The following is a 16,383-nucleotide window of genomic DNA, read 5'->3' on the forward strand; positions in this document are numbered from 1 at the left end:
TAAAAAGTACATTACTCCATTAAAAGTACATTATGGTATTCATATACATGTTTGTAGGAATCAGAAATGCTGTATTATTTCCTCCTAAAACAACCTCATGAAAAGCAACACGCAAAATACTCCAAACTGCGAGAAATATATATTCCGACCTGAAAGACATGGCCGCCATCTTGAATTTGGCCATGATTTTTGTTTCTATCAACAATAAAAAGTTTAAAATTAAAATCTTTCAGCTCCTCTATGTCCTATAATATTTATTTTGTGCCATAAAATCTACTACTTAGCCATACAAAGAGGGTAAATAGTCAATAGTTCTGGTCTTTAATCAGGGGTGGTGTGATCAAGGTGGCCATCTTGGAATTAGACGAAAGCGGTTCAGTCGTTTTATCGTGGTACTCACCCTAGATTTTGAAGTTATGTTGAACCCTGAGTCCATGAAAAATCTGATGCTTTTATCCGGTCAGTAACGGTAATTTCACCTCGCCACCTGACTATACTTGACGTTCGGCATTAAAAAGAAAACATAATGGACAAACAACGACTGCACTGGCTCGATGGGCCTAATAGCATCCTCCTGTGTTGACATTCCTCATAAGAGAACTCATTTTATAATAGAGCTCACCGAAACTGCATAAACAACACTTGGTCAGTGTTGAGGAAGAGCCAATATGGTGACGCGCAAAAACAAATGACTAACTTTACTTCGCACTATGAAACATAAATGTTGGCAAATAAAACAAATGAGTCACAACTGATTGTGGGTCTCCATCAGACCAAATACATGTATTTTGGACTCAAGATTTACAGCTCATCATACTCAAGGAATGGACCTCTCAGAAGTATTGGTCAAGTAGCTGAGCTTTATCATCACAGACAAAGTTCAGCAACTCTCCGGATTGACGTCCTTCCGATGGACGGCGCACACGATGACGCATCGCCCTGCATGCGAAACACCAGGGTGATCGTTTATTGCTCGGTCAACATTTGAACCCAGGTTAGGCAGTTCTAAGCTATCCTGCGAGGAATCAAGTCCTGATGAAATAAATGTTGAAGTGAATTAAAAAAAAAATTCTTAGAAATAGCAAAGACAAATGTTAGTCTCCTTTCAATTTAACATGGGAAGAAGAAACTCCACTCCAAGATCAATGGTTGCACGACTGGTTATACAAGAGGAAAACAGAAAGGTCTGAGTGTTCCAATTGGAGGAATCTCACCATTATCTTTGCCACCAAAGTCCTTCCAAGAGTGATGCTAAATAGAATAATAACAGCCACAGCTTTGAAACATCCTACATGACAAACAGCATGGTTTCTGCTTAAGCAGAAGCACGATCGACATGATGTTTGTTTGCATTGCAGCAAATAAAAGAAAAATTCCAGGTTAGACACAGTACTACACCGAACCACATGACACCACATTATTACTTCCACCACCAAAGGATATCTGGGAGCACGATATCTCAAAAGGTTGTGAACGGATTCGGGCGAAACTTGGTGGACGGGTCGGGTGTGGGTCAAGGATGAATCCATTCGATTTTGGTTCAAGTCCAGATCCAGATCCAACCTATCAGTGGGATCAAAATTGTAAGCTGTTCAGCCTGGCGGAGGTATGCACTCTACCGAGTGCCGTTCGAGTTCACAATGGGATTAGTCAGTTTGAAGCAAACAGAATGCAGTGCCTCAATGAAAAAGTTGCTGAGTCAGAATCGACAAACTAACAATCAAACTTTGGGACTGATGTGTTTAATTTATGGGAAATAGTGTGGCTCACAAATACGAGTCCACCGGCACAAACACATCCCATGCAAGTGACAGATGGGAGCAGTCATTGTGGACTGCAATGTCACAACCATCATTGCCCACCATCTCCAATGGGGTTAGCAAGAAGGATGGGATATTCGAAAAAATAAAAAATAAAATCCACATTTGATATTCTGTTTGAAGTTTTCATGCTACATCAGCTTGAGTGGCTGAAAGCACAAGGGTAGTTTAGTTATGCTTGGGCAACCACTTGATGCCAACTCTGTGTCGAAATGCTGTTAATTGTTGTGAAGGAACTCTTAATTTGGTTAATTTTTATTGTCTCATCATTAACCAAAATTAAATGCCTCCATACTGTACGTAGTCTGTGGACCTGGTGTTATAGGGATTGGGGAGGAGGCCAAGAGGGCCTGGCACATCCAGTTTAGATCCAGTGGCCCCTCAGTTTCAGATTCTAAATTTATGTAAAAATCCACGACAAATCATTCATCAAATTAAAAGTGATGATGATGATGACGATGATATAGTCTTGTTACTTCTGAAAAATGGATTGGGTTGTGGAGCAATTGGTACCAGTAATACCTCCTGTTTGGAACCCTTTTTGTTGAGTGGTATTTTCTAATCGATGCATTTCCAGGGTTGATAGGTATCGCAGCACATGTTTGGTGAAGAGATGAACATCAAGACATTGTTTATTTCATTTTCAAACATCTTAAGTGTGAAAAATCAAAACAAGAAAATGGTTTAAAACAAACCCAAAAAAAAGTACCTGCCGTATACGAGTCGCAGGCAGTCCATCAACAAACTGTTGGGTCAGTGAAGAAGTGCCAGTGACTAAATGAATGAAACCTCTAAATAAGTGGATAACCCTACCCCCTCACAACTCCCATACCCCCCATGGCATCCACGCTGCTGCCAGGCCTGCATGTCTTTATAACTGGCACTGCAAGGTTAACCAATGCACACAAGGCCAACATCATGGAATATGGATCACAAAATGGCACTGGGTCCCAAGTCTCCCACCTGTGTGGAATCCAAGTCCTTGAACATCATTGTCACTGGCTGTCATGAAGAAGAGGTGCAGGTTGGGGGGGGGGCTGCTTACCCACCGAGGGCCAATTGGCAGACTGTCAATGGTCTTTCGAATTGATTCAGGCCTCATTGCACTGATTGCTTCATCTCTATCAGTAGATGGAGGACAAGTAGAAGCTTTCCTCAGCCCTTTCAGACCGCATTTACAAAGCAACCCACTTTTTCAGAGCTCAATGACCAGTCTTCACTCCCACAATCCTCTCCTATCGGTTCTCTAATAGTCAACTATTTATGACGTATGCATGGAGCAGAATGGAAGGGGGTACAATCAGCATCGTGCTTTGAGTATTTGCGACGTTGAAGCGTTGGTGAGCCTCACAAAGCACAAGGAACACACATTAATCACGTGTTCTGTTGGCAATGGTACAAACTGATGCCAACAGTGTGAATGTCCTTGTTCTGTTGTTAATTTAGCATAAGCTCACTTTACTCTATAAGCACCAGAACACATCATGCAGGGGTAGTGAAATTAAAGACAGACAATGAGCGATTGTATTTCCAGTGTGTGTGTGTGTGTGTGTGTGTGTGTGTGTGCACCAAAATGGTCAACACAAAACTGATATGGGACGCAATGAAACAAATGTGAATTAGAGAAGTAAACTTTGAGAAATGCCAGCTGTTCCCCAAGTAGATTGTAGTGGTTCGTAGTTTCCACTTAGAGAGTGCACATACATTGGTATGATTCCCAACCTTGCAACCACGATACAATATGTCCAACTGGTTGCGTCATCACAGAAGTATGGCTGTGTTTCTGATGCAGTGCACTGCACATTCGAGTGGGAATTTGAAATTTGATCAAGGTGCTGACAATAACTTGCCTCCTCTTTCGTAAAAATACCGTGGGATATTGAACATCTTCCAACTAATGCTGAAAGGTGGGTCCCTGGCTTTACATCACCCTTTGTCGAAGGACGATACACGTGATGCAATACCTGTAAAGCACCAATAAGTAGTACATGTGATCAACAGTGTCGCAGCAAGAGTGGGTAGCACAGGTATTCGCATATAAAATGATTGACATTTTCAAGTTCATATATATATATATATATATATATATATATATATATATATATATATATATATATATATATATATATATTATACATACATACACTGTATTCCACATTCAATTTCAAGGAATAAATTCCTGCGTGTGACGAGTGTGAAAAAATACTGACTCAACTCGGGACACGAACCTAAGGATCTCATCGCTGATGCAGCAACAGCCCACCGAGCTGCCTGCGAGGCAGCATACACGAGCAACTCATGTATATATTGTTCTGGCTCAGAGTTCGGGGCTTCCAACGAGGGGAAACACTCGAGTTTCTCCCGAACACCCGGTCCTGAGGCTGCCGATCACAGATAACTCCGCAGTCCAACAGGCTGCAGTTATTTCACAGCTGTAGCCGCTCGACCCGGCCCAGCAGGGTTACGCTTCAATGTTTCCGCAACACCTTTCTATTGGCACGCCAACCTAAATGGAGGCCACAACCTCGGGACCACACCTGGTGATCTGCCTAGCACTAGCAGAACAGATCAGTGCAGCACCGGCTAACAGGGCAAATCAGGTGGGATAGAAATTCCCGTCAAGCTATACTTTCGGGCCAATGAAGGAAAGGACAACAAGACAGATTGGAAATACCAACAATTATATATTTTACACACACACACACACACACACACACACACACACACACACACACACACACACACACGTTTATTGAAAAGTGAGTATTTATAGACAAGAAAGCAAAAGGCACAACAGAGCAGATTTAACTGTACCACATAGTCTTTATTATGGAATCTTATTTACACAAAGGACCATGGCCATCATTCAATCCGGGGAGAAGAAGATAAGAATAAGAAGAAGAACCTGAGAAGAAAAGAAAAGTAGGATCAACTCTTTTTCCCTTACCTCACACAGCCCAACGGGGCTGCGCCAGTCCAAATATATGAGGGAATGGGTGGGGGGAAGGATGTGGAAGATGGGCGATGGGATATGCAGCTGTGTTTCTGAGACATTCAAACCCAGTAGGCAAGTCCTCTCTGGTGTGCAAGATATGTGACGGCAAGCAGCTCGCTCCATTTCTGCTGGGTTCCCATGTCCAGCAGCTGCCCACAAACCAAACTGCATTCTGGGCTTTTGAAACTGCCCTCCTTCACATGAAGGGCTTCCTCCCTCTCTGCACAAACTCAGCTCCTGGTCAGACAAGCTTTTTGGTGTCTCCGTCCGTCCACTGCTCAGCTTCTTCTCCCTCTCTCGATTTGGCTTTTTCCCCTTCTCTTCGCACCAGCTACGAGCCCCTTCCTCCTCACAGGGTCTTCCCTTCTCTGTATAGTGCTCCACTGTATTCTGCCTGCGAGGTGTGCCGCACCCCCACCATGTATGGGAAAAGCATTGCACTTCGTGCCACGAACATGCCTGTGAGAGGGGACACGGTCCCATGCGGTGAAGGTAATCCAATCGGCCCAAAGGACTAATGACTGACTACAGGTGGACCAAATGTGCACAATTAAACAATGCATGAATGGAGTGAAAACGGAGAGGGATGCAGCTGGACCAAGGGATGACCAAATGGCTGCAGGGTTGAATGCAAGACTGATGGAGTGAAGGAGGGATTGCCAAAATTATATTTTGTGAAAGGGATTATTGGGGAATTAAGAAAAGCAGAGGGGGCAACGGACCGATGGGGATAAAGAAGGGAAGACTGAAAGTTGAAAGTAGCAGAGAGTTTGATCAGACCATTGGGGTATTGAAAGTAAGATGGCGGTCTGATGTACATGATCAGACCATTGGGGGTCTGATGTACATACATATATATATATATATATATATATATATATATATATATATATATATATATATATATATATATATATATATATATATCTTCTTCTTCTTTTGGCTGCTCCCGTTTGGGGTCGCCACAGCAGATCATGCATTATGATCCGCATACCGATTTGGCATAGGTTTTATGCCGGAAGCCCTTCCTGACGCAACCCTGGTCACCTCTTATGACACAGGGATAAGGATTGGGTTTCGCCATCATTCCGGGTTGCCCTACACCCTCTCATAGTGCGGCCCAGCACAGAGCTCCCGTCCTCAAGCGATCCTCCAACCCAAGCCTCTGAGTAGCCGGATTACAGGCGCACACCACTACACCCGGTAGTGTATATATATATATATATATATATATATATATATATATATATATAAATATATATAAATATATATATATATATATATACATTATACAAGAAATATATATATATATATATATATACACATTATACATATATATGGTCTGTCTAAAAAGTAATGGGACTGGCTTCACAGAAATTTTATTCCAAATAATATATTGAAATCACAGCTTGTTCCCTTCAAAATAGTTTCCCTCCAGTCTCACACACTTGTCCATCCTCTTCTTCCACGCTATGATGCACCCCCGGAAGGCTTCTTCTGGAATCCTCCGGAGCTCCGTCGTCACGGCCCTTTTGATTGTTTCCACATCAGGAAATCGGGTCCCCATGATCACCCCCCTTGAGCTTGGGGAACAGGAAAAAATCATAAGGGGCCAAGTCTGGCAAACACCAGAAACTGTCGGATGCCCAGGGCACTGTGAGCAGGGGCGTTGACATGGTGGAGTACCCAGGCGTTGCTCTCCCACAGATCCCTACTCTTGTCCCGGATTGATCTCATGAGGCGCCGGAGGATCTCTGTGCACACGTATTGATTCACTGTTTGACCCTGTGGTAGAAACTCGAAGTGGACGATGTCCCTGATGTCAAAAAACACGATGAGCATCACCTTGACCTTCGACTTCGACATCCTTGCTTTCTTTGGTCTTGGTGATGCCAGACTTTTCCACTGACGACTCTGCCGTTTGGTTTTGGGATCGTATTCGAATATCCAGGATTAATCACCAGTAATGACTCTCCCAAGCAGTTCTGGATCGTCCTCGAGACGCTCGATAATGTCTTAACAGACAGTGACTCTTTACTGTTTCTGGTCCTTGGACAACAGCTTGGGGACCATCTTTTCGCACACCTTGCGCATTTGAAGATTTTCAGTGATGATGCTCCAGACAATGTCCTTGTTGGTGGAAAGTTCCTCAGCAATCATCCGCACAGTGAGTCGACGATCTGCACGCACCATCTGCTTCACACACTCGATGTCCGCCGTTCTGCTCGTTGAAGGTCTTCCAGACCGTGGATCGTCTTCAACCTCCTCCCGTCCCTCTTTGAACATTTTGTGCCATTCAAATGCACATGTACGTGACAAGGTTTCTTCCCCGTAGACTTGCTGCAGCATTGCGAAGGATTCGGAAGGTGTTTTGCCAAGCTTGGCAAGAAACTTCAGATTGGCTCTCTGCTTACGACTCATAGCGCGATGACTCAGACTAGACAACATGTCAGACTAAAGCATGACCTGTAAAAAAATCACACAATGTGCGCAGTCAACCATCGCCAATCATATACATTGCTGGAATGTTGCAAAAGACTGACGCAACCCGTTCATTGAAGTTGTGGAAGTGGAGCACACAGCAGGCTCAGTCCCGTTACTTTTTAGACGGACCTCATTAAAAAAAAGAAATATATATCTTCTTCTTCTTCTTCTTCTTCTTCTTTCGGCTGCTCCCGTTCGGGGTCACCACAGCGGATCATCCGTGATGATCCACATACTGATTTGGCACAGGTTTTACGCTGGATGCCCTTCCTGACGCAACCCTGGTCGCCTCTTATGACACAGGGATAAGGATTGGGTTTCGCCATGATTCCGGGTTGCCCTACACCTTCTCATAGCGCGGCCCAGCACAGAGCTCCCGTCCTCAAGCGATCCTCCAACCCAAGCCTCCGAGTAGTCGGATTACAGGCGCACGCCACTACACTCGGTATATATATATATATATATATATATATATATATATATATATATATATATATATATATATATATATATATATATATATATATATATATATATATATATATATATATATATATATATATATATATATATATATATATATATATATATATATATGCATATACAGTAGACTAGGCGTAAGTCGTCACCATCGGGACCAAGAAAACAGTGATGACTTGGAAATGTGACGACTTACGCATATGCGAACATTCATGATGACTGTGGGGTGAAGGATGAAATCACGCGGGGCCTGGACACGTATGTGTGAGAGACGGATATTGTACCAAAAGGAAAACACAATCCTCGGGCATAGGTTGAGGTTTATTGGTGAGTTGGAAAGTGATCAAGCAAAGATGGAATTCATGAATGAGTTTATCAAAAGTAAAGATAATGAACAACTGTAAGACAACTCGTATACCATCGGTGATGGTATGGTGACAAATTACATGACACACAGTCATCGTGGTGATGATTACCACTCAATGGCTATGTGTGAGTGAGTGCAGTAATGCACAAAACAAGCCAATATAAAACCATGATCGGACTTCAACACGAAGCTCGATCGATCCTTTACTCATTCGCGAAGTAATCCGCTATGTTTGACTGCCTCAAACTCTTGGGCATCTGGTGCATGAGAAAGGACTCAAACCGGTCATTGTATTCCATGATTTTGTCTGAGCAATCCTCCACCGAAAGACAGTATCGGCGCATCACATCCAGGGTGCTGCCTGATTCGCCGCACTTCTTGACCTTGCCGATTCCCCACCTCAGTTTGAATCTGTCTATCCAGTGCATCGGCAAGGTCTCGGCATCATCATGCCCGAGGTCCGCAGCGAATTTATGTGCCTTCAGCAGCAACATTTCACCGTCCAACCGAATATTTGGCTGAGCCGACATTTGCCGAAACCAGATGATGAGCGCGTCATCGACATCTTCAAAGGACACACATCTCACACGTTTCACACTTACCACCGGCCTCGCGATCTTCTCCACTTGTCCAAATATCTTGCCCTTATTCTTCAAGATATCGTTCAATGTCTGCCGTTTGATGTCCAACTTCTCAACTATGGCTGTTTTCTTCATCAGTGGGTTTGCCTCGCAAAACTGGATAATGTCGTATTTTTCTTGGTAGGTTTTAGTTGTAAGCTTACGCTTAGTCGCCATTGTCCTGCCTGCAGTGCGATCAACGTGTGTACGCAGTTATAAATAGCCTACCACTGGTGGGGTAAACCAATGATCGAGCATCACGATTCCATGAAATCGGGATTGTCACGAGGCAGCAGTTCCATGTGACGAGCTTGGAGTGGTAATTTACTTGAGTTTACATTACACGGGAATGGACAACATCTGACGACTTAGACGAAGTGACGACTTAGAGAGGGATGACCCTTTATTCAAAGGGATTTAACATGAGATAAATTCGGGACTTTTTGACGCTGTCGACTTAGGCGAAGTGACGAGTTACACGCTGCCGACTTACACCTAGTCTACTGTACATACATATATATATATATATATATATATATATATATATATATATATATATATATACTTGAACAGGTAGCAGAGTACAGAGTGTATCGGGGTCACTGCAGCATCCATGGTTGTTAAAGGCCAGATCAGTTTAACCTCCAGAGTGTGGATGTGAAAACCAGTGGATGTAGTTGGGGATATTGAGAGCCTGAACAAGCGAAGTACAAAACAAGAGATCATGGTCGCTTGAATCGTTATATTCTTTATGGTATCCAACAGCCAAGCTCTCATTGTGAGCATGGAAGCCTCTCCTTTGAAAAACATCACTCTCAACTGTGTCTTTGGTGTTCATCCAGATGAGATTGGAAAGTGCTCGACGCCTTTCCACATGTCTCGCCTCATCTGCCAAGAGCACTCTTGACTCGTCTCATTTGCCGGGATGTCTCCACTTGTCTCATTTGTGGGATGTCCCTACTCGTCTCAAATGGCAGGAGCACTCTTGACTTGTCTCATTTGCCAGGATGTCTCCACTCCCGCATGGCAGGAGCACTCTTGACTTGCCTCATTTTCCGGGATATCACCACTCGTCTCATTTGTGGGATGTCTTCACTTGTCTCGCATGGCAGGAGTGGTCTCCAGTTGTCTCGCATGGCAGGAGTGGTCTCCACTTGTCTCGCATGGCAGGAGTGGTCTCCACTTGTCTCGCATGGCAGGAGTGGTCTCCACTCATCTCATTTGCCAGGACATCTCCACTCTTCTTGCTCTTGTCTACAAGCTCTCCTTACCCCGAATCTTTTGGCCAAGCCTATGCTGATGTCTGCCTGTTTGGATGGCTCGAGCCGCCAAGGGGGAGCTGGCATGCCACAAGCTTGCACAAGTCTGTATGAAGCTTGCACGAGCTTGCACGAAGCCTGCATGAGCCTGTGTAAGGTGAGCCAGGAGCCATATCCAAATTATGCTCTGCAATGCACTCTATCTGAGTTTCCCTGGAATGTTTCTGATTGTGCACCATGTCTTGTGTTTAGTCATTGATAAGAATGGGTAAGCGGGCTGCATAAGTGTTAAGAATAATTACTTTTCTCTTTTAGCTATTAGTTGTGATCTTTGCTTGTAATTCCTGCCTGTGCTTTGAAAATACATGCCCATTGATTGCCGATTGCAAATACGCCCTGAATGGATATTCCTTTGTGGTGTTTTATAAAAAAATGTATTTCTTGAACTGTTCAACGTTTAGGACCTGCTTGCTTTCATCCTTACCTCCATTGGTTTGATTTAGTGTGCAAGCGTAGTTAGATGGGAAGTTCTGCTCCACTGATCGCTCATCCCATTTGCCAATGCTGCACCCACGGCTTTGCTCGGCCATACAAAATAAATAGACGGGTGTATGTTGATGGCGTGACCCACAATTATGATTGCCAAGGGATTTGTATGGGCACTATCCACAGGGGTGTGCATGTGCCTGTGTGTGAAGATGCATGTGTGTGGTGTGCAAGTCCTGCGAGCTTGCTGTCTGACCTCGTGGCCGGACGGTGATATGAGCCGATGGGGTGGAAGTGCTGTGGCCGGTGTATGAACATGGTGCCTTGGTACACTGTGAGACACTGAACCGTGGTGTTGACACCACCTTTGGCGTACAAGGTAATCTTTTTCCTGACTTTATAACTTTCTCCACTTTTGCAGTCAACATGTTTCTATCGATGAAACCCTCTCGTCTCCTCTCACAGTGGAAGCTGGAATGGCTCCAAGGCAGTCCTTTGGGAGCCATCCCTCTCTAACCCTAACCCATCCCTCTCCCTTCCACAGATCTCCTAATGTCTCTGTTCCCCACTGTTTTGTCCTTCCCACTCCCGCCCCTCGTCTCATGCTCCCCTTGACGTGTGTTATGTGTTAGCTCTACACGAGCCTCGACAAGGTATACAAAAATAAACAAATAAGTAAACAGGAAGAGCATGCAGCTCGGAAAGGACACATGGACACAGCACAAAAACACATGCAGAAGAACTCGAGACACGCAAATACATCACATCAAAGAATGAACGTCAACAATTAAAAAATACTTTTAAACAAGACGATTCCGGAACAGGTAAGCCTATCCTCAGGTTTGGTAGGTAACCTCTCGGATCACGGAAGATGGTGTCTGGCCATGAAGCAACCCAGAACCGGAATTAGCTTCATTTGTAGATACTTTTAATTGGAATAATTACGCTCAGCCAACACAAAATGTAGTTGCATGATTAACATGTTTAATCGTGGTAAATAATAAACAAACCAGGGTACACTTATTAAGACCCAGGCCGCAGAATTGTAACACAAAAATTTAAACAAAACAAAATTGCATGGTTTCCTCGAACCCTGGAATATAACAGGAGATGAAAATCAGGTGATTCGGTGTGTTGTAATGACATGATCTTCAGAAACCATGAAGGAAGCAGAGTTGCTCTTCAGGTCCAGCAAGGTTTTGCTCACGACGAGCAAATCTCAAACTGAGCTGTGACCTGCCCACATAAGCATTGCATCACATCCTGTAAGCAGAGATCTTGTCTGCCTTATTAGATCCAGGATTACTTAACACGGGTGAATTATTTACACCTTCCGTAACAACTGCACTCTGTATATCATTCAAAGCTCTTCCAGCCAGCTGGAAATGGTTCTACACTCCAGTTGGACCCAGTACCCTCCCCAACAACTTTCCAAACACATGTTCCGTCCTCTAAAAAAAAAAATAATTCCAACTTAAAACAACATGTGACCTCCCGTAAAGGTAAAAAGATGGCTTAATGTAGTATCTACCATGTAGATTTATATCATGTAGTCAAACTTCCACATCACCTTTGGACAGCATTCATAATATCAGCCCTTACACCACCCACCTGCAAGTCTCTGCTGTCGTTGTTAAATCCACGAGCCTGTCCAGTTAGCAGAAAGCCAAGACGTGCCATCAGCCCGTTGGTAGCTTCGTCTGAACACGCCGGCTTTTGGTAACCTGCGTGCAGCACACATTTCCTCAAAACATATTCTTGAAAATACAAAACAATACTTTACGGATTTTGTTGTCAGCATTAGAAACTCGTTTTTGATGAATTAATCATCTCAATTATGAATGCGGTAATCTTTCCTCCCCCCTTTCTCAACCAGCAGCTAACATTTCCTTCATCAAGGCAGTGAGTTAGGATTGAAAAAGAGGAAATCTTTTCATCATTGGCTACATGCTGTGGTCATCAGAGCAACTGCTGCCCTCAATCCTCTGGTGATTCAAATGCCACTGACAAAAGCCACAGCGAGTGTCCAAATCAATCAGCAGAGCATATTTAACTTCCCGAAATTACATCATTAGTCCATTTCTTTGATTATGACCTTTGAACCTTGTGATTTTCTACAAATACGCAGACTATTCGCTCACAAACTGCACAGAGACCTGCAATTGTGCAGAGAGAAAACATTACAGACAGCCACTCCGGCTCCGAGATAGGCCGGTTATGTGAAGCCTATCCTAACAATGAGCACTTGTAAGATTATGCCGCATAGAGGACGCTTAGTTACAGAACTCGAAGCTGAACAAATGCATGACTTGCCAATTCCTCTCAACTTGTCAGGGGCTGTTACACAAGCCTCCAGAGGCCACACCAGTGCCGTGGAAGGAAAAACCGAGAGACATCCACTTGAGTTGTTATGCCTGTGGCGAGGCAAGTCAGAACGTGGGATACAATTTTTTTTTTTATCATATTCAACTGTGACTGAAGAGAAGAGCGACAGCAAAGAAATGAATCAAAGAAATACTTAAGGATTGCATGAAGCAGGTAGAAGATTGTGGGTTCCTAACTTCAATTGAAACACAATTTGAAAAAAAAAAATTCACCACCACCACTACTACCACTACTACTACTACTACTATTCCTCCTCCTCCTCCTTCATATGCAGCACAGGGCTGCGGGTAGCATCATTGGCTGAGGGCACAGCTTTGCCGCTGATGCAACGCCCCCATTACTAGTACACTGGTATTCATTTCGCCAAACACGGAAGGATCACTGGCTAAATCAACCCCACCTGGTGTTACTTCAATGGCGAACGAGGCTCGAACTCAGGAACCTAAGATCCAAGCCAGCCATCCTAACCGCTGAGGCAACACCAGGCTTACCACCACTACTACCACTACTTTAATAGCCCAAATTAATCCCAACTTATTATGGGGGTGGGCCAAGCGAGAAGTTTTCACTAAATCTTTCATGAACTTTCCAGGGTGCTGGTGATAACTAGCCAAGTCTTCAGAAAAAAATACAACGTGGGATCTTTAACGTTCACCAACTTATGCTAGCAGCCGGGACACCCAGCTTAACGTCCATCCGAGGCAGGGCACACTTTGTAAAACACTCTGCCCTCGGAGCACCTATGTGAGACCTTATAGTCAGATCAGGAATGAAACCCAGAATAAACAGCTCAGAGGTAAGTGTGCTACGTCCACTGCAGCATTCCTGGCAGATCTTAAACAAACTTCAACGAACTTGATAAAAGCAATTGAAGCTTTTTTTGTTTTTGTTTTTTTTTTTTCAAGCCAATCTGCAGATTGGCCCTGATGATGCAATACAGAACCGTGAATAATCGTGAAATTTCAGTTCCATCCTTCACTTCTTGGATCATATTCAGTGCAAGGTACGTCACAATTCTGTGGCAATTACCTTCTCAAAACTGATGAACTGCATCATCGTTAGATGATCCAAAATTCTCACGATTGCACATCTCTGGAATGTATTTAAGGCTTTCTTCCATTTTGTTTTTTCAATAGCATCAATGAAATGTCACTATTATTTGACAATTGCCAAAGAAAAGAGGTATGTTTAATACTTTGAAAAACAATAAAGAGAAGAGGGGAAAAAAAAGAACAAATAGAGAGGATGAAAAAGTAATACGAGAACGGACGGGAATGATTAAAAATGACAAACATAAATCCAGAAAAGTATTAACCTCCACCCAGAAGGATAATGTGAAAAATACCAACAGATTTACAAGATCTTAAATCAATAACCAGTCATGCGTTGCTGTTTCAGCTGAACAACTTTGCCACTCGTAATAAAACAGCAAAGTGAAGTGTCGAAGGAGAAGAGAGAGAGGGGGGGGGGGAAGAAATAAACCAACAAAACATTTAACCAATGGGACTTTTGTAAAAGCACTTAAAGTTTAAATTATTTTATAGTTTGCAGTTCATATATATATATATATATATATATATATATATATATATATATATATATATATATATATATATATATATATATATATATATATATATATATATATATATATATATATATATCAATATCAAGAAAGACCATAAATCTTCAATGTTAAGTGAACATACGCAATTGATTTGAACAAAAGTTGATGTCTCCATCATCTTAAATCAGTTTTAGGGAGCAAGGAATGCAGGGCATGTATTGGTCGAAGGCATACCGTGATGTGCTCAGGGAAGCGTGCCGAGCAAATTGATTAAAATGAGTTCTTCACCAGAATAGAAATTTCATCATTTCTTTCATTTGGAATTTGAGCATGTCATATACAATAAGACCGACTGTCTTTTCAAGTTATTTTTGGGTTTGTTTCCCAGACTTCCATGTCTTCTTAGGATTTGTCAACAGGTGATGGCACACCACCTGACTGCCCAGAGATGACTCTGGCCTTCGTGCTAGCATGTGTTGAAGTAATCCTGCAATGGCTCGCAGTGAAAGGACAGGAAGAAATAAAAAGGACAGCAAAATCCCAAAGTGAAAGCAGTCACAAATTAGTAAATATTGAAATTGGAGACAATAATGTCTCATATTTCATCAGACTCGGTGACGTGATGGTTAGAGTGTCGGCTCGTGAGTCTGGGATGTCGGCGGTTCGAAAACCCTGGCAGAGTCACAACAAACACTTCAGAAATGGCATGTGCTGCTTCCTTGTTTGAAGCTCAGCATTTAAAAAGGTTAGAGCATAGACAAACAACCGTATGTTCGCAACAATTGCATCAGTTTGATGGGCCGAATGGCTTCCTCTTGCATTGAAGTTCCTTGAAAGGGAACGAATTCACATCGTGCATAATATAATACAAAGGAGAGAGATGAAAACAAATTTTGTTTTACATGAGTCAAATTCCCAAGGTGGATCTTACAAATAAATCACATGCAGGAACTAGAAGCGCACTCGGTAAAGCAGATATCTCCGCTACGCAATGCCTGATCCACGAGAACATATCACGCCCGATACATTTTTGAAATATCATGCTATACAGGACTATGTCGGTTTTGGCCCGATCTCTCAATGGTGAGGAATCACTTTAAAAATTAAATAATTCTCGTATCCAGATCCGGATTCGGATCTTCACCAAAATTGAATCAATTTGTCCTTATCACACACTCAATGTCCATCAAGTTTCAACCGAATCCATCCACAAGGTTTTGAGATAATGTGCTATATATTGGTTTATCACTATCTCTCAATAGTAAAGAATCACTGAAAAAATTATCAGATCCGAATTCGGATCTTCAAAATTGAAACACTTCTTCCTTGTCATACACTCCGATTTTGGAAATTCTTCCGAGAAAAAAAGTTGATGTTATAATATCGCCGCTAATGGAAATCGCCAAAACCATTATCTCCGAAACTAGGCAAGCTGTTTGAATTTTGTTTGCGGGAATCAAGCCGGGCATTAGCACAGATAATTTATCGCAAACCTGATACATCACAATGACGTCATATTCGTTTTTATGACGTCATCATTAAGAGGACGAGGATCTTAGCTCATTTGAGCTTGTTCTTTCTGTTTCCTCAACTTGAAGAGAGATAAGCAGAGAAAGATATCGTGAGATATATATCAGGGAAGGGGCTGGGAAGAGAAATGGGAGAGGGAGAGATGGAGAGCCAAAGAGAAAAAAAGATTATATGTTTATATAACGACATATATACATATATATATATATATATATATATATATATATATATATATATATATATATATATATACATATTGTTTGTTTGTTTGTTTGTTCAAGATTGGGGTGGTTGGGATTAAACATTTTTAAAGAAGAAGGTGGCACTTCCAACCAAAAGTAAAAACTTGATCGACCCCACTAATTTGAGTAAAAAAGCGAGAGCAGACCC

General features: G+C 42.5%; 1 protein-coding gene across 1 annotated transcript in view; it reads right to left on the reverse strand.

The window, feature by feature from the left end:
* The window catches only part of LOC147022155 (protein TANC2-like), a 437,623-nt gene that overhangs the window by 302,005 nt on the left and 119,235 nt on the right, over positions 1-16,383 (reverse strand). The window contains exon 3 of the mRNA XM_085890484.1: positions 12,123-12,235. Coding sequence (XP_085746610.1) covers positions 12,123-12,235 — 113 coding nt within the window. The remainder of the gene's footprint in view (positions 1-12,122; positions 12,236-16,383) is intronic.

Source organism: Eptatretus burgeri, chromosome 8 (assembly GCF_056783735.1).
Source record: "Eptatretus burgeri isolate ZD-2024b chromosome 8, Ebu_testis_v1, whole genome shotgun sequence".
NCBI classification, from domain to species: Eukaryota; Metazoa; Chordata; class Myxini; order Myxiniformes; family Myxinidae; genus Eptatretus; species Eptatretus burgeri.